At 50.7% G+C, this 23494-nt stretch overlaps 2 protein-coding genes across 4 annotated transcripts; both read left to right on the forward strand.

Moving 5' to 3' along the window:
• The first annotated feature begins 761 nt into the window (after window positions 1-761).
• Window positions 762-17023, forward strand: C2 (complement C2). Of its 3 annotated transcripts, XM_054493179.2 has the most exons (18): window positions 762-1188; window positions 1345-1554; window positions 2122-2307; window positions 5038-5211; window positions 5295-5393; window positions 5593-5726; window positions 7294-7432; window positions 8686-8826; window positions 10581-10670; window positions 14312-14452; window positions 14578-14672; window positions 14769-14880; window positions 14997-15162; window positions 15270-15346; window positions 15488-15579; window positions 16079-16205; window positions 16333-16382; window positions 16531-17023. In XM_054493179.2, the coding sequence occupies exons 1-18, from the start codon at window positions 1143-1145 to the stop codon at window positions 16708-16710; spliced, it is 2259 nt and encodes a 752-aa protein (XP_054349154.2). In that variant the 5' UTR covers window positions 762-1142; the 3' UTR covers window positions 16711-17023. The 3 variants fall into 3 exon arrangements, with proteins under 3 accessions (XP_054349154.2, XP_054349156.1, XP_054349157.1); XM_054493181.2 differs by lacking the exon at window positions 762-1188 and having other exon boundaries at window positions 1414-1582; XM_054493182.2 differs by lacking the exons at window positions 762-1188; window positions 1345-1554; window positions 2122-2307; window positions 5295-5393; window positions 5593-5726 and having other exon boundaries at window positions 5101-5211.
• On the forward strand, window positions 17008-23445 carry CFB (complement factor B). Its single transcript, XM_054493178.2, has 18 exons — window positions 17008-17638; window positions 17726-17959; window positions 18360-18545; window positions 18701-18874; window positions 19093-19194; window positions 19296-19432; window positions 19722-19860; window positions 20186-20317; window positions 20600-20701; window positions 20777-20914; window positions 21411-21508; window positions 21644-21761; window positions 21977-22130; window positions 22226-22302; window positions 22502-22602; window positions 22701-22833; window positions 22916-22965; window positions 23236-23445. The coding sequence occupies exons 1-18, from the start codon at window positions 17575-17577 to the stop codon at window positions 23389-23391; spliced, it is 2295 nt and encodes a 764-aa protein (XP_054349153.2). The 5' UTR covers window positions 17008-17574; the 3' UTR covers window positions 23392-23445.
• Window positions 23446-23494: the final 49 nt, after the last annotated feature.

Genomic DNA, 23494 nt, shown 5'->3' on the forward strand with positions numbered 1-23494 from the left:
CATGAGTCACCGTGCCCAGTCTTATTTATTTATTTTTTTTCTTTTTGAGATGTAGTCTTGCTCTGTTGCCCAGGCTGGAGTGCAGTGGCTCAATCTTGGCTCACTGCAACCTCCACCTTCCGGGTTCAATCAGTTCTCTAAGGACTCACTTATAAATCAGAAGGGTTTTTACGAACTTAAATGATCACTTCAGAGAGGTTTCATGTTCATTTTTTTATTGGTCTTATTTATTTTTACCCTACATTGTTCAAAAAGGTATTGAAAAGACTTCTGTGGGTCAGGGAGACTAATACACTAGCTTCAAGTTTCTTTGCTTCCTGCATTTCATACAAGTGTAGGTTATTAGTTAAAGGCACATCCCAGCCCCCACGAAAACTTTTATTCCTTTGAGTAACCAACCCCAAATGTATTTACTTTGCCAGTTGGGAATTTCATCTGCTAGACTTTCCGTAAAAATGTTGTAAACATTTTTCCCGTCTCCAAAACTAAGTGTTGATTTCGTTTTTTCCACCTAAATTATCTCTGGGGAAGGATTGTAGGGAATAAAAAAGTATTGTCAATCTTCCTATTTATCAAGAAGTTCTAAAAAAATTAGTTTCACCCCCCCCTCGGAAGTTTATGTTCAAGAAGACAGAACTGTTCTAGGCTCTCAGGAAGTAAAACCCACTTGGTACAACCCAAAAGAACACTAAAACTTTACTTAAATGAAATATTTTGCAATATCTTGGATGGTTTGTGGGTTTGTGTGCTTTAGACTATTCACACAAGAGCAAGGTGCATGTGTGCACACATGAGCACAAATATGTGTTTGCCTGCGTGTTTGTGAGCATGCGTGTATGGTGCACACGTGCACGCATGGGTGGGTGGAGCGTGGGGGCAGTACACAAAGCCTGTGGGGGAGATCTATTGACTCTATAGATATATTAGCATCAGGGAGACAGGGCAAAGGTTTCACCCTTCAGTTCAGTCCCCAATCCCTGCTTATTATTTCCCTAACAGAAGACCATCCCCCTTGCCACTCCCTGGTTTTTCTTCTCTGGCAGCAATGAAGCAGCTGCTGAGCCAGCTCTAGTTTTCGGGAAGTCAGATGACCTTTTCCCTCCCGCAGCTCTCTACCTCTCGCTGCCCCTAGGGAGGACACCATGGGCCCACTGATGGTTCTTTTTTGCCTGCTGTTCCTGTACCCAGGTAGGAGGCAGGGAAGGGGGAACGTCAGGGTCCTGTGTGTGAGGCTGGTGCTCCCAGCTTGAATTTCCATGTGTGAAACAGTCTCTTTTGCTTTCCTTTTCTCATCTGTGTCTTCCTTCTTTCTCCATTGCTGTCTCCTTGTTCCCATGGCTCCAGGTCTGGCAGACTTGGCTCCCTCCTGTCCTCAGAACGTGAATATCTCCGGTGGCACCTTCACCCTCAGCCATGGCTGGGCTCCTGGGAGCCTTCTCACCTACTCCTGCCCCCAGGGCCTGTACCCATCCCCAGCATCACGGCTGTGCAAGAGCAGCGGACAGTGGCAGACCCCAAGAGCCACCCGGTCTCTGTCTAAGGCAGTCTGCAAACGTGAGGCTCCCTGTGGGCTTTGCTCAGGGTGCTACACCAGGGGCCACCCCAGAACTTTTGTTTAGGAGTTGCTCAGGGTGGGACTTAACCTGACTAGATGGCAAAGTTGCTTTTGCAGAGGGCTTTTCAAAATATCCAGAAAATGTCAATTGCCAGTAGTAAGGAATTGGGAACAGGTTTTGATGGAGACTGTGGGGTACTAAAGCCAGGGATGACTTTTTATGTACAACTGACTGCCTAGTAGTGACCATTCAGAATAGATGCTGAATGGTCCTGGAGTCCTCTAGACATCTGAGGATCCCAAGGGGAATGTCTGGGGAGGCCACGGCCCTCAGGAGGCTGAGGGAAGTGGCTATTTATCAATCAGTTCACTTAGACTCTGTGAAATTGGCAATATTCAATCAGTTGCCAAAAACAGCAATTTCACATGTTGCAACCTAATATTTCAGTGTTTTGACAGCTAGTTGACCATTCCCACGCATTCCAGCATAAAATCACCTGCTTAATCCCCAGCCCAGGTGTTATCCATCCAGCCCTATATTCCCCACCCACTTCTTCTCTCTCCAGCTGTGCGCTGTCCAGCCCCTGTCTCCTTTGAGAATGGCATTTATACCCCACGGCTGGGGTCCTACCCCGTGGGTGGCAATGTGAGCTTCGAGTGTGAGGATGGCTTCATATTGCGGGGCTCGCCTGTGCGTCAGTGTCGCCCCAACGGCATGTGGGATGGAGAAACAGCTGTGTGTGATAATGGGGGTGAGTTCTCTGGCTGATGGGCTACACGGGGGGCTGGGGTCTCCCGGGGAACCCTGGGGCCCAATGTGCGTCCAGGAAGCCTCTGTGGGGATAGGGGTCTGTTGTTCAGTGTGCCATAATACTATTCCTGGATTTTGGTAAATTGAGGTCTACAGGTCACACATGACAAGTCTGCAAGGGCCAGGCCCCAGGCAGCTGGTGCTAAGCTTCAGATGTAGCATAAAGCCTCCACACACTCTGCCTGGCTTTTCTAAGTGCCTCAAAGCAAGACTTCATATTCAGGCCCCACAGATTGTTGTAGGGAAGATATGCTGGGAGAGAGTCAAGTACTGTGCTTTAATGCCTTGCCTTTGAAGCCAGGTTTGGGTTCCAAGCCCTGCTCTGACTTTGACAGACTTTGGGAAGGTTATTTAACCTTTCTAGGCCTCAGTTTTCCTATCTGTAAAACGAGGATAGTGAGTGCTGACCTCATGAGATTGCCATCTGGATTAAATGAGTTGACATTAGTAAGCAGATACAACAGCCCTGGAGTGCGGTGGCTCACGCCTGTAATCCCAGCACTTTGGGAGGCCAAGGGGGGAGGATCACAAGGTCAGGAGTTTGAGACCAGCCTGGCCAACACGGTGAAACCCCGTCTCTACTAGAAATACAAAAATTAGCCGGGTGCGGTGGCCCACGCCTGTAATACCAGCTATTCAGGAGGCTGAGGCAGGAGAATCATTTGAACCAGGAGGTAGAGATTGCAGTGAGCCGAGATTGCATCATTGCGCTCCAGCCTGAGTGACAGAGTAAGACTCTGTCTCAAAAAAAAACAAAAACAAAAAAAGCCAGGCTCAGTGCCTCACGCCTCTAATCCCTGCACTTTGGGAGGCCGAGGTGGATGGATCACCTGAGGTCAGGAGATTGAGACCAGCCTGGTCAACATGGTGAAACCCCATCTATACTAAAAATACAAAAATTAGCTGGGTGTGGTTAATCCCAGCTACTCAGGAGGCTGAGGCAGGAGAATCACTTGAACTTGGGAGGCAGAGGTTGCAGTGAGCCGAGATCGTGCCACTGCACTCCAGCCTGGGTGACAGAGTGAGACTCTGTCTCAAAACAAACAAACAAACAAAAAACAAACAAAAAACAGCCCCTGGAATCTGATAAATGCCATGTACACTTTTTTTTTTTTTTTTTTTGAGAAGGAGTCTAGCTCTTGTTGCCCAGGCTGGAGTGCAATGGCCCAATCTCAGCTCACCGCAACATCTGCCTTCCAGGTTCAAGTGACTCTCCTGCCTCAGCCTCCCAAGTAGCTGGGATTACAGGCATGCGCCACCACGCCTCGGTAATTTTGTATTCTTAGTAGAGACAGGGTTTCTCCATGTTGGCCAGGCTGGTCTCAAACTCCTGACCTCAGGGGATTCTGCCCACCTTGGCCTCCCAAAGTGCTGGGATTACAGGCGTGAGCCACGGCACCCGGCCTTGTTTTTGTTTCTTTAAGAGACAGGATCTCGCTGTGTTGCCAAGGCTGGCTGCAAACTCCTGAGCTCAAGTGATCTTCCTACCTCAGCCTCCTCAGTAGCTGGGAATGCAGGCATGCAACACCATGCCTGGCCATAAGCACTTTTATCATGGTTATTGCTGCCCCTGTGAATGGTGAGGGGCTCTGCTTGGCAGAAGTAGGGCTCCTAGGATTCCCTGGAGCTGCATTTGCCTGTGGGTTTGGGAGCTTCTTGGATCATGGTTCTTAGCACATCATACAGAAGACACGGAGTCCACAAGATGGCAGGACCACCTTCACCTAGTGGCCCAGACCATGGCTCCCCACTCATGCCCTTGGGTTTTGGCAAATGGCCATTTATTCAGACGTGACTCTAACTTATTTTGAAATTGAGGCATAATTTACCTATTGTAAAATGTGCAAATCTTAAGTATTCAGCTCAATGATTTGTTACAATGCATCCACTCATCTAATCACCACCCAAGACAGAATGAGGTTCCCTCTTGTCCCCTCCCACAAGGTAACTGCTCTTCTGACCTCTGTCTCCATGGACTAGGTACCTTGTGCTTACATTTCCTGTAAATGGAATCATGCAGGATGTGGTCTGTTGCTTCTGGCATCCCTTGTTCTATATTCTGCCTGTGAGATTTATCCATGCTGTTGTGTGTATCAGTACTTCGTTCTTTTTTATTGCTGTGTAGTATTCCATTATATGGATATATTACAATTTATCCATTCCCCTCCTGATGGACATTTGGATTATTTCCAGTTTGGGGCCATTAGGAGTAAAGCTCTAGGAACATTCTTGCATGTGATTTTGGTACATGTATGCACTTGCTTCTCTTGAGTAAATGATCTAAATGTGGAATTGTCACATCACAGGCTGGCATATGTTTAGTTGTAGTAGAGGCTGAGAAAGTTTCACCCACGTACATGCCAGCAAGGTAACAGAGTGCCAGTCGCTCTGCATCCTCTCCAACACTTGGAATTACCTGTTGTTTCAGTGTTAGCCATTTTGATGGATGTGTAGGGATGCCTCACTGTGGTTTATGAAATATAAATGTTCTCTGAAGGAGTGGAGGGACCATCAGCTGACTTCTTCCCTGCGTCTCTGGGGGCTCTGGGACAGACACAGGTGCATCCCTGGGTTGGAACTGGGAAGCTTCTGCTGGCAACTGAGGCCGCTGAGGAGGCAGAGCCTGATGGGAGGGGGCCACTCACCTCTGCCTTCCTTTGTTCACTCGCAGCTGGCCACTGCCCCAACCCAGGCATTTCACTGGGCGCGGTGCGGACAGGCTCCCGCTTTGGTCATGGGGACAAGGTCCGCTATCGCTGCTCCTCGAATCTTGTGCTCACGGGGTCTGAGGAGCGGGAGTGCCAGGGCAACGGGGTCTGGAGTGGAACAGAGCCCATCTGCCGCCGTGAGTAGCTGCCCTGCCCTCCCGAGATTCCCCGGCACACCCGGCCGCTGCCCCGGCTGACCTCTGTGTGGCTCTCCCCACAGAACCCTACTCTTATGACTTCCCTGAGGATGTGGCCCCTGCCCTGGGCACTTCCTTCTCCCACATGCTTGGGGCCACCAATCCCACCCAGAAGACAAAGGGTGAGTGTTTAAGGTGGGGTTTCTGGTTGAGCAGGGTGCTGGATCTGGGCCGGAGCAAGGGAGGATGCAAGCTTCCTGGGGCCAGGAGCTTTGGTGGGCTCAGCCACTGAAAGGGAGGGAGGCAGAGAAGCTGGACCTGCTTGGCAAGAGCGCAGGAAGGAGGTGGGGATCTGAATCCTCCCCTTCCACATTTCTCCAGAAAGCCTGGGCCGTAAAATCCAAATCCAGCGCTCTGGTCATCTGAACCTCTACCTGCTCCTGGACTGTTCGCAGAGTGTGTCGGAAAATGACTTTCTCATCTTCAAGGAGAGCGCCTCCCTCATGGTGGACAGGGTCAGGAATCAGGAGTCTGCCTGCAGCAGAGGCCTTCCTGTGCTCACTATCTCCCTCTGTCTCCTTCCCCTCCTCAGAGCCCCACTCACAGCCCACCTCCTCCAAGAAGTCTTCTCAGATTATACTCATGCCATGTAGGAATCATGAATTCAATTTATACAATCATAATTTTTATTCCACAAGCACTGTTGGGACACTGTGCTGGGGCTGGGGGACAGCAAAGATGGAAAGGCTGAGGTCTTACTTTCCAGGAATTCATCATCTAGAACAGTGGTCTCCACAGAAAGGTAGCGAGATAACCCATAGGAGTGAAGCAGAAAAATACTGGTGCCCCTGTGGAATAATTTAAATCAGATTAATAATTTAACATTTAATAATTTCCTTTTAAAACTTCAACATTTTGTGCAGGCTTTAAAATGTGTGTGATAGACTGGGCATGGTGGCTAGTGCCTGTAATCCCAACACTTTGGGAGGCCGAGGCAGGTGGATCACTTGAGGTCAGGAGTTTGAGACCAGCCTGACCAACATGATGAAACCCTGTCTATACTAAAAATACAAAATTAGCCACGTGTGATGGCGCATGCCTGTAACCCAGCTACTTGGGAGGCTGAGGCAGGAGAATCGCTTGGATCCGGGAGGTGGAGGTTGCAGTGATTTGAGATCATGCCATTGCACTCTAGCCTGGGCAACTAGAGCAAAACTCTGTCTCAAAAAAATAAATAAAATAAAATAAAATATGTGTGATAGAAGTTTGGAAGCCACTGGTTTAAGTTCCTCGCCAGAACTTTGTTTTGTAATTGTGCTTTTCACAATACTTCATGTAATATTATAGATGGTTTTCCCTCCCAACTTAATTTGGGACTCAAAATTAAGTAACTCATTGCACTGTGAGGCGGCAACACACACCAGTTGGAGCAGTGATTGAGAGTCATGTGACACGTTCAGATCCCACTTCCACCTCCTCCTCATGGTGTGATGGGGGAAGGGGGACGAGGCAACATGCCTTAATTTCCTTATCCATAAAATAGGGGTCATCATCCTCCCTCATAGGGTTGAGTGAAGAGAGTCTGTCAAAGAGAAAGATGTTCAACAAAGGTTTCTTCCTTAGCTGCTGCTGCTTCTTTTTTTTTTTTGAGATAGAGTCTCTCTCTGTCACCCAGGCTGGGGTGCAGTGGCGCGATCTCAGCTCACTGCAACGTTGCCTCCTGGGTTCAAGTGATTCTCCTGCCTCAGCCTCCTGAGTAGCTGGGATTACAGGTGCTTGCCACCATGCCAGGCTAATTTTTGTATTTTTAGTAGAGATGGGTTTTGCCATGTTGGTCAGGCTGGTCTCGAACTCCTGACCTCAGGTGATCCACCTGCCTAAAGTGTTGGGATTCAGGCATGAGCCACCGTGCCCAGCCCCTAGCTTCTTCCTAACAGTCATTTCCTAGTGTCTCCCCTGGTCCTTGCCTCTGTTGGTCTCACTCCAGTTTCTCTGCCTCCTCCAGGGCCCTTTGCTTGCTCTCTTACCATCTCCCCTTTGGCTTCAGGGCCCTTTACGCTGCCTCTCACTTGCCCCACACAGATCTTCAGCTTTGAAATCAATGTGAGTGTTGCCATTATCACCTTTGCCTCAGAGCCCAAAGTCCTCATGTCTGTCCTGAATGACAACTCCCGGGATATCACTGAGGTGATCAGCAGCCTGGAAAATGCCAACTATAAAGGTACGGGTGTCATCACATGATGGTGATGGGAGAGGAGAAGATGGACCCTCTCAGGGCCTGCAAACAAATTCTGGATGAGTTAGAAAAAGAGTGAGGCCTCTTGGTGGCACCTGAGTGCCATGAGTCTGGGGTAGTTTCAACGTCCAGGGTTATGGTGGGGGAGTCCAGCTGCCCCCAGCTCATAGCTCATTCTAAGGTGCTGCAGGTCCAAAGACACTGTGCAGGTCTTCAATTCCTTCCAGTTGCCAAAACCACACTGTCTGGTTTGCATGGCTGCACACTGCCATCTCCCCATGTCATTAGCCACTCATACACCATGTAAAGCTGCCTGGTTGGCACTTAGCAAATGGCTGAAGCCACTCAAGGTTTTGGAAACCTCATCTTTGAACCTTGGGACTTTAGTGTGGTCTTGGATTGGGGTTATGCAATGAACACTTCTTTTTCTTTTCTTTTTTTTTTTTTGAGACGGAGTCTCGCACTGTCACCCAGGCTTGAGTGCAGTGGCACAATCTTGGCTCACTGCAACCTCTGCCTCCAGGGTTCAGGCAATTCTCCTGCCTCAGCCTTCCGAGTAGCTGAGATTTCGGGCACCCGCCACCATGCCTGGCTAATTTTTTGTATTTTTAGTAGAGACGGGGTTTCACTATGTTGGTCAGGCTGGTCTCGTGATCCTGACTTTGTGATCTGCCCACCTCAGCCTCCCAAAGTGCTGGGATTACAGGCATGAGCCACCTTGCCCGGCCCTATGCAATGAACATGTCTAAGGTGGAAAGGCTTTTAATGTTTGAACAAGCAATAATGTCAAATCTCTGTCTGAATGGCAAATGTCTGAGTTTATCAAAACAATTGATAAATTGCATTTCCAGGCTGGGTGCAGTGGCTCATGCCTGTAATCCCAGCACTTTGGGAGGCTGAGATGGGCGGATCACTTGAGGTCAGGAAACCAGCTTGGCCAACATGGTGAAGCCCCATCTCTACAAAAAATACAAAAAATTAGCTGGGCATGGTGGCCGGCACCTGTAATCCCAGCTACTTGGGAGACTGAGGCCTGAGAATTGCTTGAACTGGGGAGGTGGAGGTTGCAGTGAGCCAAGATCACGCCACTACACTCTAGCCTGGGTGGCAGAGCGAGACTCTCTCAAAAAAGAAAAAAAAAATTGCATTTCCAATAATTGGGGGAATAGAGTGATTCCCTACCCCTAGGTGGTAGGTGGGAAGTTTCTAAGAGAGTCCTTCCTTTTGGCATATTCCAGATCATGAAAATGGAACTGGGACTAACACCTATGCGGCCCTAAACAGTGTCTATCTCATGATGAACAACCAAATGCGACTCCTTGGCATGGAAACGATGGCCTGGCAGGAAATCCGACACGCCATCATCCTTCTGACAGATGGTGGGTATCATGGTCTCTGAGTGTGTCTGGAATAGTGGAAGGGGCACCAATATGGGATCAGAAGCCCTGAATTCTGATTCTCCCTCTGCCTGCCACTTTGGGCCCCAGTTTTGTTTTTGTTTTTAGAGATGGGGCCTTGCTATGTTGCCCAGCTGATCTCAAACTCCTGGCTTCAAGCAATCCTCCTGCCTCAACCTCCCAAAGTGCTGGGATTACAGGCATGAGCCACCACACCTGGCCCAGTTTCTTATTTATAAAATAGGGCCAGGTGTGGTGGCTTACGCCTGTAATCCCAGCACTTTGGGAGGCCAAAGCGGGTGGATCACTTGAGGTCAGGAGTTTGAGATCAGACTGGCCAACATGGTGAAACCCCGTCTCTACTAAAAATACAAAACCATTAGCTGGGCGTGGTGGCAGGCGCCTGTAATCCCAGCTACTTGGGAGGCTGAGGCAGGAGAATCGCTTGAACCTGGGAGGCAAAGGTTGCAGTGAGCCAAGATCATGCCAGTGCACTCCAGCCTGGGTGACAGATCGAGACCCTACCTTGTCTCAAAATAAAATAAATAAATAAATAAATAAATAGAATTAGTGTTGATGATGATGACCGTAACCACAATGACAGCAATGATGATCATGATAGCTGTCCTCCTTTCCTTACACAATTTTTATGGAAAGCTATTTAAGTTGCCTGTGTGAAAGTGCTCTGTGTTAGCTCTTGTTACCATCTGGGAGGTAACTTGGAGATAGATGAGGAAACGTGGCTCTTGAGCAGGAATGTCGAAGGGCATGGATGCAAGGAACAGTCTGTAGTGGATCTGGCCTTGTCTTTTGCCTCTTGCTATTGTCCAAATTACACAGTTCCTCCAGGACTTAGTTTATAAAATGAGGATACCCACTGTACCTGGGGTTTCATGAGAATTAAATGAGATAAAGTATAGGAAGCACCTGGCCTGGTGCCTGGAATGTAGAAAATTTCAGTAAACGTGTATATATATATATATATATATATATATATATATTTTTTTTTTTTTTTTGAGACAGGGTCTCACTCTATTGCCCAGGCTGGACTACAGTGGTGCGATCTCGGCTCACTGCAACCTCTGCCTCCCAGGCTGAAGCAATTCTCGTGCCTCAGCCTCCAGAGTAGCTGGGACTACAGGCGTGTGTCACCATGCCTGGCTAATTTTTATTTTTATTTTTTGAGACGGAGTTTCACTCTTGTTGCCCAGGCTGGAGTGCAATGGCGCAATTTCGGCTCACTGCAACCTCCGCCTCCCAGGTTCAAGCGATTCTCCTGCCTCCTGAGTAGCTGGGATTACAGGCATGTGCCACCACACCCGGCTGATTTTGTATATTTAGTAGAGGCGTGGTTTCTCCATGTTGGTCAAGCTGGTCTCAAACTCCCAACCTCAGGTGATCCACCTGCCTTGGCCTCCCAAAGCGCTAGGATTACAGGCATGAGCCACCATGCCTGGCCACACCTGGCTAACTTTTTGTGGTTTTAGTAGAGACAGGGTTTCACCATGTTGCCCAGGCTGGTCTCGAACTCCTGAGCTCAGGCAATCCGCCTGCTTCGGTCTCCCAAAGTGCTAGGATTACAGGTGTGAGCCACCATGCCCAGCCTAAAAGTATATTTTGAAGCTCTTATAGGCAGTGTAAATGTTGAGTTCCCAGGCTAAATGCTTTCCTACTCTTCCAGGGCCTGGGGAAATCCTGATATTACCTAGAAGAATTCTTTATTCTCTTTGTTCTAGGAAAGTCCAATATGGGCGGCTCTCCCAAGACAGCTGTTGACCATATCAGAGAGATCCTGAACATCAACCAGAAGAGGAATGACTATCTGGGTGAGCCTCCGCCACTGCCACCACATTTGTTCTGCTCCTGCAGAGGTCACGAGATCTTCAGCCAGGGATCCCAGCATCTTAGCTCTTAGCATCTTAGCTATGGTCCAGAGCCACATGGTTTTATTTCCGCGTTGTTTTGTACAAAGGCAACCCATGTTGAAGAGTCTGGAGTCAAACTACTGCCCTTGGTCTCAACCTTATCTTCTTTTTTTTTTTTTTTTTTTTTAGACAGTGTCTCACTGTCACTACTCAGGGTATATTCCTGGAAAGATGTCCACCCATGCTGGCCCAGAAGCTGGTCCAGAAAGTAATAATGTCCACCCATGAAGTGCAGTGGTGCAATCATAGCTTACTGCAGCCTCAAACTCCTGGTTTCAAGTGATCCCCTCAACTCAGCTTCCCAAAGTGCTAGGATTACAGGTATGAGCCACTATGCTCAGCCCATCTTCACAAATTTTTTAAAATTAATTTTTATTTTTTTTTTGAGACAGAATCTTGCTGTGTTGCCCAGGCTGGAGTGCAGTGACTCGATCTCAACTCACTGCAACCTCCACATCCTGGCTTCAAGTGATTCTCCTGCCTCAGCCTCCAGAGTAGCTGGGATTACAGGTGTGTGCCACCATGCTCAGCTCATTGTTGCATTTTTAGTAGAGACAGAGTTTCACCATGTTGGCAGTCTGGTGTCAAACCCCTGGCCTCAAGCGATCCGCCTGCCTTGGCTTCCCAAGGTGCTGGGATTACAGATAGGTGTGAGCCACTGTGCCCTGCCAATTTTTAATTTTTTAATTATTATTTTTAATCAACAGCTTTAGACAGAGAACCTTGGTTTCATCTTCAGTGGCCTGTGGCCATGGGCAGTTTCTTCATCTGCAAAAGGGGAGTGTATTAGGACCCAGCTCACAAGCTGACAGGGGAAGATGCTCAGACAAACACTGCCTGCCCGGCACAGAAAAATGCCCAGCATATGTTAGCCATGACCACGACCGTCGTCGTTATCATCATCAGCAGCAGCATCTCATGTTTCAGGAAACTTTCCAGGAAGAAGGGACCTCGATTCTCTCTAGCGAATGTCCCTGGTGGTTTCTCTTTCAGCAGCACAGCTGGCTAACTAAGGCTTTGGCAGTTGCAGCCTCTAAAGGAACAATTCCTCAGGTTCAGACTAAACACGAATTGCACTGACCTTTGATCAGAAAGTAATTTCAGAGAGAGATGCTCAGACAGGGAGGGCAGCTGGTTTTGAGCCCCAACATTTCATCTTCCCCTTAGCTCCTCTCCTTTCCATTCACACTGCCCCCTCCGCCATCACCTGGCCCTTGGGGGTAAGCTGATTCCTCTTTAAAACTCTGGCCCAAGGAAGACAAAATTTAAAGCCCACTCCCTTCCTCCTTAGCACCACTGGGCCAAGGTCAAATGCTACAGAAACATTTTATTGAAAATAAGCAGGAAACCAAACGAAAATAGTCAAAGAAGATGCACAAGGCATGATCATTGTCTAGCTCCAACTGTAACTGTTTCTATCTGGGCCATTGCCAGATTGCCTCCTGGCTGAAGATCTCTTGGTCCACCTAAGCACCTTGCTTTTTACACACAATGAGGGGCTCTCTGAGAGCAAAAATGGGCCACAAGGGGTGCAAAGGCTGGGAGAGAAGTAGACTCTGTGGTCTGTCTGAGGGCAGTTCTGACTGGCACCACAGTCAGAGGACAGGCACGGCCTGTTGCGTGGGTCCAGGACCTCCAGTGGGAAAACGTGGCTTTAGGCCCTTCTCCCAGATGCTACCTTTTACAGAGGAAGACTAGATCTGAGGTTTTGTTTCCATGTTATGTTCTGTGTTCTTTCTATTCATTCGGTCATTTAAAAGTACTTACCAAAGTACCACAAACCTGGGTGGCTTAGAACACAGAATTTCTTACAGTTCTGGAGGTTAGAAGTCTGAAATCAAGGTGTTGGCAGGGCCGTGCTTCCTCGGAAGGCTCTTGGGAAGAATTCTTTCCTGTCTTTTCTGGCTGCTGGTGGCTCCAACCTTGGCTTGTGGCAGCATAAACCTATTCTCTGCCTCTGTCTTCAACTCGCCTTCTTTTCTGTGTGCGCCTCTGTGTCATTACATGCTGTTCTCTTATATAGATAGGAGACCCACTACCTGTGTCTTTGTGTCCAAGTTCCTTTCTTCTTTTTTTGTTCATTTGTTTGAGACAGAGTCTCGCTCTGTCAGCCAGGAGCCCAGGCTGCAGTGCAGTGGTGGGATCCTGGCTCACTGTAACCTCTGCCTCCTGGGTTCAAGGGATTCTCGTGCCTCAGTCTCCCAAGAAGCTGGGATTACAGGCATGTGCCACCATGCCTGGCTAATTTTTGTATTTTTAGTAGAGACATGGTCTCGCCATGTTGGCTAGGCTGGTCTTAAACTCCTGGCCTCAAGGTGATCTGCCTGCCTTAGCCTCAAAAAAACTGCCGGGATTACAGGCACGAGTCACCACCATGCCCAGCCAATTCACTTTTTTTTTTTTTTTTTTTTTTTTTTTTGAGATGGAGTCTTTCTCTGTTGCCCAGGCTGGAGTGCAGTGGTGCAATCTCGGCTCACTGCAACATCCGCCTCCCGGGTTCAAGCGATTCTCCTGCCTCAGCCTCTTGAGTAGCTGGGATTACAGGTGTGTGCCAGCATGTCTGGCTAATTTTTGTATTTTTAGTAGAGACAGGGTTTCACCATGTTGGTCAGGCTGGTCTTGAACTCCTGACCTCGTGATCTGCCCGCCTCAGCCTCCCAAAGTGCTGGGATTACAGGTGTGAGCCACCGTGCCCGGCTCACCTCTTCTTCTTTTTTTTTTTTGAGATGGAGTTTTGCTCTTGTTGCCCAGGCTGGAGTGCCATGGTGCGATCTTGGCTCACCACAACCACCGCCTCCTGGTGATTACAGGTGTGAGCCACCACGCCTAGCTCTGGCTTACCTCTTCTTATAAGGACCTCAGTCATTGGATTAGAGCTCACCCTAATCTAGTATGACTTAATCTTAACTTGATTACATCTGCAAAGACCCTTTTTCCAAATAAAGTCACAGATACTGGGGGTTAGGACTTGAACACATCTTTCTGGGGGACACAATTCCACCATTACAGGGAATAAACAGGATAAGAACACCATAGAACCCAGCAGGTGGTAGGTGACACAAGCTAAGGGGTGTTGCCATGTTGCCCAGGCTGGTCTCAAACTTCTGGCTTCAAGGGATCCTCCCACCTTGCCTCCCAAAGTGGGGATGAAAGTTTGTCTTGGGCATTGCAGTTTTGGACAGGAAGACCAGGGAAGGCCTCACTGAGAAGGTGACATTTGAGCCAAGACTTAAGAAGGTACGAACATGAGCCATGTGGAAGTCTGGGAAGGAGTGAACTAGGCAGAGGCACAGCAGGGGCAAAGGGCCTGAGGTGTGACCATGCCTATGGATTTGAGGAACTTCAAAGAGGCTGTGTGCTGCAGGAGAGTGAAAGGCAGGGAGTGGCAGGAAATGAAGGCAGACAGGTAGCAGTGGGGAGGACGCAGGGGTCCAGCTCATGTGGGTCTTTGTTGGACACAGTGAGTTTCAGATGACAGCCTCCTGTCTCATGGGGTAGCCCCAAAGCCACAGGAGTCTGGTGATTTCCCTCTTCCCCACCAGACATCTATGCCATCGGGGTGGGCAAGCTGGATGTGGACTGGAGAGAACTGAATGAGCTAGGGTCCAAGAAGGATGGTGAGAGGCATGCCTTCATTCTGCAGGACACAAAGGCTCTGCACCAGGTCTTTGAACATATGCTGGGTGAGTGAGCTTTGCCCTCCCTGGTGTGGGGAGGACGGTGAGGAGCCCGCCAGAGGCCCGTGTTGGGAACCTTGACACAGTGCCCCTCACTTGCCTCCTTCCCCATCTGATCCTCACACCCACAGATGTCTCCAAGCTCACAGACACCATCTGCGGGGTGGGGAACATGTCAGCAAACGCCTCTGACCAGGAGAGGACACCCTGGCATGTCACTATTAAGGTACCAGGAAGGAGGGGCAGGGCTTAGATTCCAGAGGTGAAAGCGGCCATGGGCCAGAGATACTGCAATCCCTGAAGATCACCTGTTCCCCTGCAGCCCAAGAGCCAAGAGACCTGCCGGGGGGCCCTCATCTCTGACCAATGGGTCCTGACAGCAGCTCACTGCTTCCGCGATGGCAACGACCACTCCCTGTGGAGGGTCAACGTGGGTAAGGCAGGGGATGCACCAGCCTCCTGATCCTGAAGCCACAGATCCCACCACCTCACCCAGCCTCTGGCCCCTGCAGGAGCCCTGGTCTAGCCTAATCTGGCATATTATTTCCAGGAGACCCCAAATCCCAGTGGGGCAAAGAATTCCTTATTGAGAAGGCGGTGATCTCCCCAGGGTTTGATGTCTTTGCCAAAAAGAACCAGGGAATCCTGGAGTTCTATGGTGATGACATAGCTCTGCTGAAGCTGGCCCAGAAAGTAAAGATGTCCACCCATGCCAGGTGCCTGGAGTCTGGGATGGGAGGGTGCCCTGCAGGGGAGAGTGCTCTGGAGAGCCCTGGAAGACATACTGGGGACAGGCTGGTGTGATCCTTGCTCTTCTCCCCAGGCCCATCTGCCTTCCCTGCACCATGGAGGCCAATTTGGCTCTGCGGAGACCTCAAGGCAGCACCTGTAGGGACCATGGTGAGTGCTGGGACTTATGGTGCTTGAGAGCTGGGGCCGGGGTTTGGGGGTGATAACAAGGACTAGGCTGCAGTCCCCAAGCCAGGAACCTGGATTCTGGGTAAAAGGACCAGCACCAACATCCCCTTCTCTTGACTATAGAGAATGAACTACTGAACAAACAGAGTGTTCCTGCTCATTTTGTCGCCTTGAATGGGAGCAAACTGAACATTAACCTTAAGATGGGAGTGGAGGTGAGGGTCTCAGGTTGGGGATGCTGGGATCCCCCTGTGACAGCTCCCAGAATGTCTCTCTTCCTTCTCCAGGTCTGGCTGCTTTCTCTCTCTGACGTGGGTCACCCCTCCTCCCAAGCCTCACAAACCTGCTAGGTGTCCCTGGGTCTGCTTATTCTTTTGTTGTTGTTGTTGAGATGGAGTCTTGCTCTGTCTCCCAGGCTGGAGTGCAGTGGCATGACCTCAGCTCACTGCAACTTCTGCCTCCCGGGTTCAAGCGATTCTCCTACTTCAGCCTCCTGAGTAGCTGAGATTACAGGTGCCTGCCACCACACCCAGCTAATTTTTGTATTTTTAGTAGAGACGGAATTTCACCATGTTGGCCAGGATGGTCTTGAACTTCTGACCTCAAGTGATCTGCCTGCCTCAACCTCCCAAAGTGCTGGGATTACAGGCGTGAGCCACTGCACCCACCCAGGTCTTCTTATTCCACCCCTCTCTGGTTCCACCCCTACTGCAGTGGACAAGCTGTGCCGAGGTTGTCTCCCAAGAAAAAACCATGTTCCCCAGCTTGACAGATGTCAGGGAGGTGGTGACGGACCAGTTCCTATGCAGTGGGACCCAGGAGGATGAGAGTCCCTGCAAGGGTGAGTCCCTCAACCATGCCTGGATTCGCAAGGGGAAGGCCACCTGTGTCTCTGTGGCCAGCATGCATGCCAGAACACCAGTCCACTGCCCTAGATGACACTGTCTCCTGTCACCCTTTGCTGGCAGGAGAATCTGGGGGAGCAGTTTTCCTTGAACGGAGATTCAGGTTTTTTCAGGTGAGAAGGTGGAAGCTTGCAGGACCCAGGGGTTACAGGATCTCAGCCTTGTTGGGGGGATGAGGGAGGCCTTTGAGGGATCTAGGGAGGTTGGGGCTTACAGCTGGGGCTGTGGCAGCCTCCCAGCCAGTTCTCTCCTTTTCTCCAGGTGGGTCTGGTGAGCTGGGGTCTTTACAACCCCTGCCTTGGCTCTGCTGACAAAAACTCCCGCAAAAGGGCCCCTCGTAGCAAGGTCCCGCCGCCACGAGACTTTCACATCAATCTCTTCCGCATGCAGCCCTGGCTGAGGCAGCACCTGGGGGATGTCCTGAATTTTTTACCCCTCTAGCCACGGCCACTGAGCCCTCTGCTGCCCTGCCAGAATCTGCCGCCCCTCCATCTTCTACCGCTGAATGGCCACCCTTAGACCCTGTGACCCATCCTTTCTCCTAGCTGAGTAAATCCGGGTCTCTAGGATGCCAGAGGCAGTGCACACAAGCTGGGAAATCCTCAGGGCTCCTACCAGCAGGACTGCCTCGCTGCCCCACCTCCCGCTCCTTGGCCTGTCCCCAAATTCCTCCCCTGGTTGACTTGACTCATGCTTGTTTCACTTTCACATGGAATTTCCCAGTTATGAAATTAATAAAAATCAATGGTTTCCACATCTGTCTGTGCCTCTATCTGGAGGCCAGGTAGGGCTGGCCTTGGGGGAGGGGGAGGCCAGAATGACTCCAAGAGCTACAGGAAGGCAGGTCAGAGACCCCACTGGACAAACAGTGGCTGGACTCTGCACCATAACACACAATCAACGGGGGAGTGAGCTGGATCCTTATTTCTGGTCCCTAAGTGGGTGGTCTGGGCTTGCTGGGGAGGAGCTGAGGCCGGAGAGGAGGTACTGAAGGGGAGAGTCCTGGACCTTGGGCAGCAAAGGGTGGGACTTCTGCAGTTTCTGTTTCCTTGACTGGCAGCTCAGCGGGGCCCTCCCGCTTGGATGTTCCGGGAAAGTGATGTGGGTAGGACAGGCGGGGCGAGCCGCAGGTGCCAGAACACAGATTGCATAAAAGGCTGGGGGCTGGTGGGGAGCAGGGGAAGGGAATGTGACCAGGTCTAGGTCTGGAGTTTCAGCTTGGACACTGAGCCAAGCAGACAAGCAAAGCAAGCCAGGACACGCCATCCTGCCCCAGGCCCAGCTTCTCTCCTGCCTTCCAACGCCATGGGGAGCAATCTCAGCCCCCAACTCTGCCTAATGCCCTTCATCTTGGGCCTCTTGTCTGGAGGTAAGCGAGGGTAACCTTCCCTTCCTGCTGTCTCCAGCATCCCTCCTTGGCCTTTTGGGGCCAGGCTTCATCAGCCTTTCTCTTTAGGTGTGACCACGACTCCATTGTCTTTGGCTCGGTCCCAGGGATCCTGCTCTCTGGAGGGGATAGAGATCAAAGGTGGCTCCTTCCGACTTCTCCAAGACGGCCAGGCACTGGAGTACGTGTGTCCTTCTGGCTTCTACCCGTACCCTGTGCAGACACGTACCTGCAGATCTACGGGGTCCTGGAGCACCCTGCAGACTCAAGACCAAAAGACTGTCAAGAAGGCAGAGTGCAGAGGTTTGAGGGCAATGAGTGTGGGCAGTGGCCTAAGGGAGAAACAGGGCAGGCGGCAGCAAGGTCAGGACTAGGATGAGACTAGGCAGGGTGACAAGATGGACTGACCGGGAGTAGGAGCAGTTTTAGGGTGGCAGACGGAAAGGAGGCAAGAAAAAGCGGAGTTAACCTTTACTAAGCATTTACCCTGGGCTTCCAGGCAGCCCTGGAAGTCAAGAGAACACTCAGAAATGGGGAGGGAGAAGCAGCGGAAATCCATATGGGTTGAGGGGTAGGTAAGATGCTGCTTCTGCGGGACTGGGAATGCGCTGTTTCTCAGTGACATGGTCTCCGAGACCAGGAGGGATACACCTAAGGCAGCCTTTCCCTCTTGATGACTTCTACTTGTCCCCCCTTCTCAAAGCAATCCGCTGTCCAAGACCACACGACTTCGAGAACGGGGAATACTGGCCCCGGTCTCCCTACTACAATGTGAGTGATGAGATCTCTTTCCACTGCTATGATGGTTACACTCTCCGGGGCTCTGCCAATCGCACCTGCCAAGTGAATGGCCGGTGGAGTGGGCAGACAGCGATCTGTGACAACGGAGGTGAGAAGCATCCCCTCCCCCCACATTGCTGTCTCCCTGACGGCACCCAGCCCGAGGAGTGGGCACTCGGCTCCGGACACTGTAACTCTTGCTCTCTGCCTTGCCCACGGGGCCTCAGGCTTCAGCGCTTACCTCCATGTCTCATGCCTCTGCAGCGGGGTACTGCTCCAACCCGGGCATCCCCATTGGCACAAGGAAGGTGGGCAGCCAGTACCGCCTTGAAGACAGCGTCACCTACCACTGCAGCCGGGGGCTTACCCTGCGTGGCTCCCAGCGGCGAACGTGTCAGGAAGGTGGCTCTTGGAGCGGGACGGAGCCTTCCTGCCAAGGTGACCTTTGACCTGTACCCCCAGGTCAGATCCTGGTCTTCCATCCTACTGTCTTCTCTCCCTACCTCAACCCTGCTCTTTCCTCACTTTGTTTAAACCTCCCTGTAGAACTGTCTCACTTCTGAGCCTTTTATACCCTGGAAACCCATGATCCCCCATCTCTTTGGTCACTGTATCCGACACTCCCAGACATTTGACCTCATTTCTGACTCTTCCAGACTCCTTCATGTACGACACCCCTCAAGAGGTGGCCGAAGCTTTCCTGTCTTCCCTGACAGAGACCATAGAAGGAGTCGATGCTGAGGATGGGCACAGCCCAGGTTTGAAGACAGAGAGGGGAGGCAGGGCAGGGAACTGGGGGAAAATGGAGAAGGGACAGAACTGTTAATGCTGGAGCCTGAGCCACTCTCCTGGCACCCAGGGGAACAACAGAAGCGGAAGATCGTCCTGGACCCTTCAGGCTCCATGAACATCTACCTGGTGCTAGATGGATCAGACAGCATTGGGGCCGGCAACTTCACAGGAGCCAAAAAGTGTCTAGTCAACTTAATTGAGAAGGTGGAATCCTCCTATCCCTAAACTCGGGGAAATGGAATATCGCTGATCTTCCAGGACTACCTCCCTGATCATTCCAGCCCCTCTGAACCCCAGGGCCCCAGGAAAATCTCCAGGTCCTATTCTGTCCTTCTTCCCTTTAATTGAAGCAGTTTCTTGACTGGTAATTCCTCCATGAACCTCAGCCCTTGAGCCTCTTACTAAGAGCCTCCCTGTCCCAGCAAAGTCACTGGTCTCCCAATCACAGTATTCTATTTTCAATGCCATGGTGCCTTGTTCTCCTCACCCACAGGTGGCAAGTTATGGTGTGAAGCCAAGATATGGTCTAGTGACATATGCCACATACCCCAAAATTTGGGTCAAAGTGTCTGAACCAGACAGCAGTAATGCAGACTGGGTCACGAAGCAGCTCAATGAAATCAATTATGAAGGTCAGAGGTTAGGGAACGGTGGGAGGTTCACTTTGGGGTCAGGAGGTTCAAGAGTGTTGTGTGGAGGGGGTCATGAGACTACCTTGAGGGAGACAGGGAGGACCACTTTGTAGTCAAAGGTTGAACAGCAGGGTCATTGGGCAATGGAGGTTAGTGGGAACCTGTTGGGGGCTGGAAGGGCCACTCTGTGGTCAAAGGGAAGTCCGTGCAATGATGATTAACTTAAAAAGTTGAAAGATGTGGGATTTCAGTTGCAGATTGGTCTCTGGGGTTAAAAGATGGCTTGGAAGACCAGGTGAGGTGATGGTCTCTTCCCTCTCCACAGACCACAAGTTGAAGTCAGGGACTAACACCAAGAAGGCCCTCCAGGCAGTGTACAGCATGATGAGCTGGCCAGATGACATCCCTCCTGAAGGCTGGAACCGCACCCGCCATGTCATCATCCTCATGACCGATGGTCAGAAGGGACCTCTCTCCTGTCCCAGCCTCCCCACCTTCCCAGACCAGCATGTGGCCCTTAAGTCCATTTGTAACACTATACCCATGGTTGGGGCCCTGAATGTGACTCATAGCTGGCTGTTCATCTCTCCTGTGACTCTTCATAAGGAATTCTTCCTAAAGCCCTGTGATCAACTATCTCCAACCCTTCCTCAACTTGCTCACCCTGCCACGTGTATCATTGCCTTTAGCCAATTTATCTTCCTTATCTCCTACCCTCATGGTCCTGTCTCTTCTGCAGGATTGCACAACATGGGCGGGGACCCCATTACTGTCATTGATGAGATTCGGGACTTGCTATACATTGGCAAGGATCGCAAAAACCCAAGGGAGGATTATCTGGGTGAGTAACCTGCCTAGGACTCAGCACCCCACTTCCTCAGGGCTTAGACCCTCATCCTTCCTTTTTCTCCCTCAGATGTCTATGTGTTTGGGGTCGGGCCTTTGGTGAACCAAGTGAACATCAATGCTTTGGCTTCCAAGAAAGACAATGAGCAACATGTGTTCAAAGTCAAGGATATGGAAAACCTGGAAGATGTTTTCTTCCAAATGATTGGTAGGGAGATACAACGGAATAAAGAACACAACTCTCCTCAGGTTCCCCTGAAGTAATTCATTCTTCCTCTACCCCTGAAGCTCTAGTTGCCTGGAAAGCCTCCTTCATTCCTCCTTCTCTACCTCAGTGTCACTATTCTTGTTTCCTGGCACTGTTCACTTAACCTTAGAATCACAGAGCTCTGAGCACTTCAGAGATCTTTCTATAGTCCTACATTTGACGCATGTGGAAACAGAGGCCAAAGGAGGTCAAGGGGCAGCAAGCTAGCAACAGGGTTGGGCTTGAAAACAGCCAGGCCTCTTTGACAGCTTGATCCCAAGTTCTTTCCCTTTTCACTCCACCACAGCAGTCTTCTCCTAACACGAGGAAACAAATACCCGTGGTCTTTCCCTTTCTCCTTTTGGGCCTCTGCTCCTCATAGACTCCTACCCAAAAGGCTGCTGCCATTTGGGAATGAAGTGTTCCGAGTTTTCAGCACATTCTCCTTCTCTGCCAGATGAAAGCCAGTCTCTGAGTCTCTGTGGCATGGTTTGGGAACACAGGAAGGGTACCGACTACCACAAGCAACCATGGCAGGCCAAGATCTCAGTCACTGTAAGCACAGAATCCCAGCAGTGGGGACTTGGGGGTGAAGTCAAGGTGAAATGGGAGTAGGGGCAGGGCAAAATGGCCTTAAGAGATGGTGGTTTGTAAAAGCTGAGCTTTCCCTCTCTACGGTTCTGTTCCCAGCGCCCTTCAAAGGGACACGAGAGCTGTATGGGGGCTGTGGTGTCTGAGTACTTTGTGCTGACAGCAGCACACTGTTTCACTGTGGACGACAAAGAACACTCGATCAAGGTCAGCGTGGGTAAGGATGCAACTGAAGGTCCTGGGCTGCACCTACGCTCTCCAGGCAACACCTCCCACTTTCTACAGATCCTACACTCCACCCATCCTCAATGCAGCCCCATTCCTTGCACCCCAGACCAGTCAGGGATGGGGGAAGACGTGAAGTTAGGAATGACATGGGGCCAGAGGCAGGAAGCTGCCCACAAAGAGGTGGTACCTACTCTCCTACTTCAGGAGGGAAGAAGCAGGACCTGGAGATAGAAGAAGTCCTATTTCACCCCAACTACAACATTAATGGGAAAAAAGAAGCAGGAATTCCTGAATTTTATGACTATGACGTTGCCCTGATCAAGCTCAAGAATAAGCTGAATTATCACCAGACTATCAGGTGAGAGCATCTAGATCCCTGAGGAAAGGCTGGGAAAGGCTGGAGGACTGGGGTGAGGAGCAGGCCTGGTTTGCTGTTCTCCTTGTCCTTTACAGGCCCATTTGTCTCCCCTGCACCGAGGGAACAACTCGAGCTTTGAGGCTTCCTCCAACTACCACTTGCCAGCAACAGAGTAAGACATACTTGGGGAGAGGATAAGGATGAGATCCCAAGAGACAAGTGGGGCATGAGAGGGAGGTGGACTAGGAAGAGGTGATGCCTGGCCCAGAACCTAGCTCTAGAAGGGCTTAGGGGACATCTACTGAGTGACAAAGGCAATGGGAAGATGACAGTGGTGGGAGCAGCTGAAGTGACGCAGTCTATTTGTCCAGAGGAAGAGCTGCTCCCTGCACAGGATATCAAAGCTCTGTTTGTGTCTGAGGAGGAGAAGAAGCTGACTCGGAAGGAGGTCTACATCAAGAATGGGGATAAGGTGAGAAATGGGCATCCTAAGGAGGCACTCTAGGCCCCAATCCTTCCTAAGCCACTTCTGTTCATTACCCTTCTCCATGCTTCCCACCTCCCCTACAGAAAGGCAGCTGTGAGAGAGATGCTCAATATGCCCCAGGCTATGACAAAGTCAAGGACATCTCGGAGGTGGTCACCCCTCGGTTCCTTTGTACTGGAGGAGTGAGTCCCTATGCTGACCCCAATACTTGCAGAGGTGAGAGAACGCTCTTTGGTTGTGCTGCCAAGTGCCCAAGGCCCAAGAGTCCTTTTCCCTACAGCTTCTCCTCTCCTCGCAGGTGATTCTGGCGGCCCCTTGATAGTTCACAAGAGAAGTCGTTTCATTCAAGTGAGTCCTCCCTTTCCTATCTGGGGAGATGCCAAGTGGTCAGCATGGGCCCCAAAGCAGGAAAGCTCAATGCATGTGGCTAGTAATTTGAGGTGGGCAGAGCCTGCCTCACCTTAGGACCGCATGTCTGACCTGTGTGTGTCAAGAACGAGGCTGAGCTGGGTCCCTAGTCTGATTCCTTTAGGTCAGCTAAGACACAATCAGAAACAGCCATGCTTCCAGGATTAGGAATTCTACTGAATGATCCATGGCACCCCACTGCCTCTGCAGGTTGGTGTAATCAGCTGGGGAGTAGTGGATGTCTGCAAAAACCAGAAGCGGCAAAAGCAGGTACCTGCTCACGCCCGAGACTTTCACATCAACCTCTTCCAAGTGCTGCCCTGGCTGAAGCAGAAACTCCAAGATGAGGATTTGGGTTTTCTATAAGGGGTTTCCTGCTGGACAGGGGCGTGGGATTGAATTAAAATAGCTGCGACAACACCTGTGTTCCAGATCCTTTTGGGGCAAGGGAGTGGGGAACGGGCACTGG

Source organism: Pongo pygmaeus, chromosome 5 (assembly GCF_028885625.2).
Source record: "Pongo pygmaeus isolate AG05252 chromosome 5, NHGRI_mPonPyg2-v2.0_pri, whole genome shotgun sequence".
In the NCBI taxonomy this organism is placed as follows: Eukaryota; Metazoa; Chordata; class Mammalia; order Primates; family Hominidae; genus Pongo; species Pongo pygmaeus.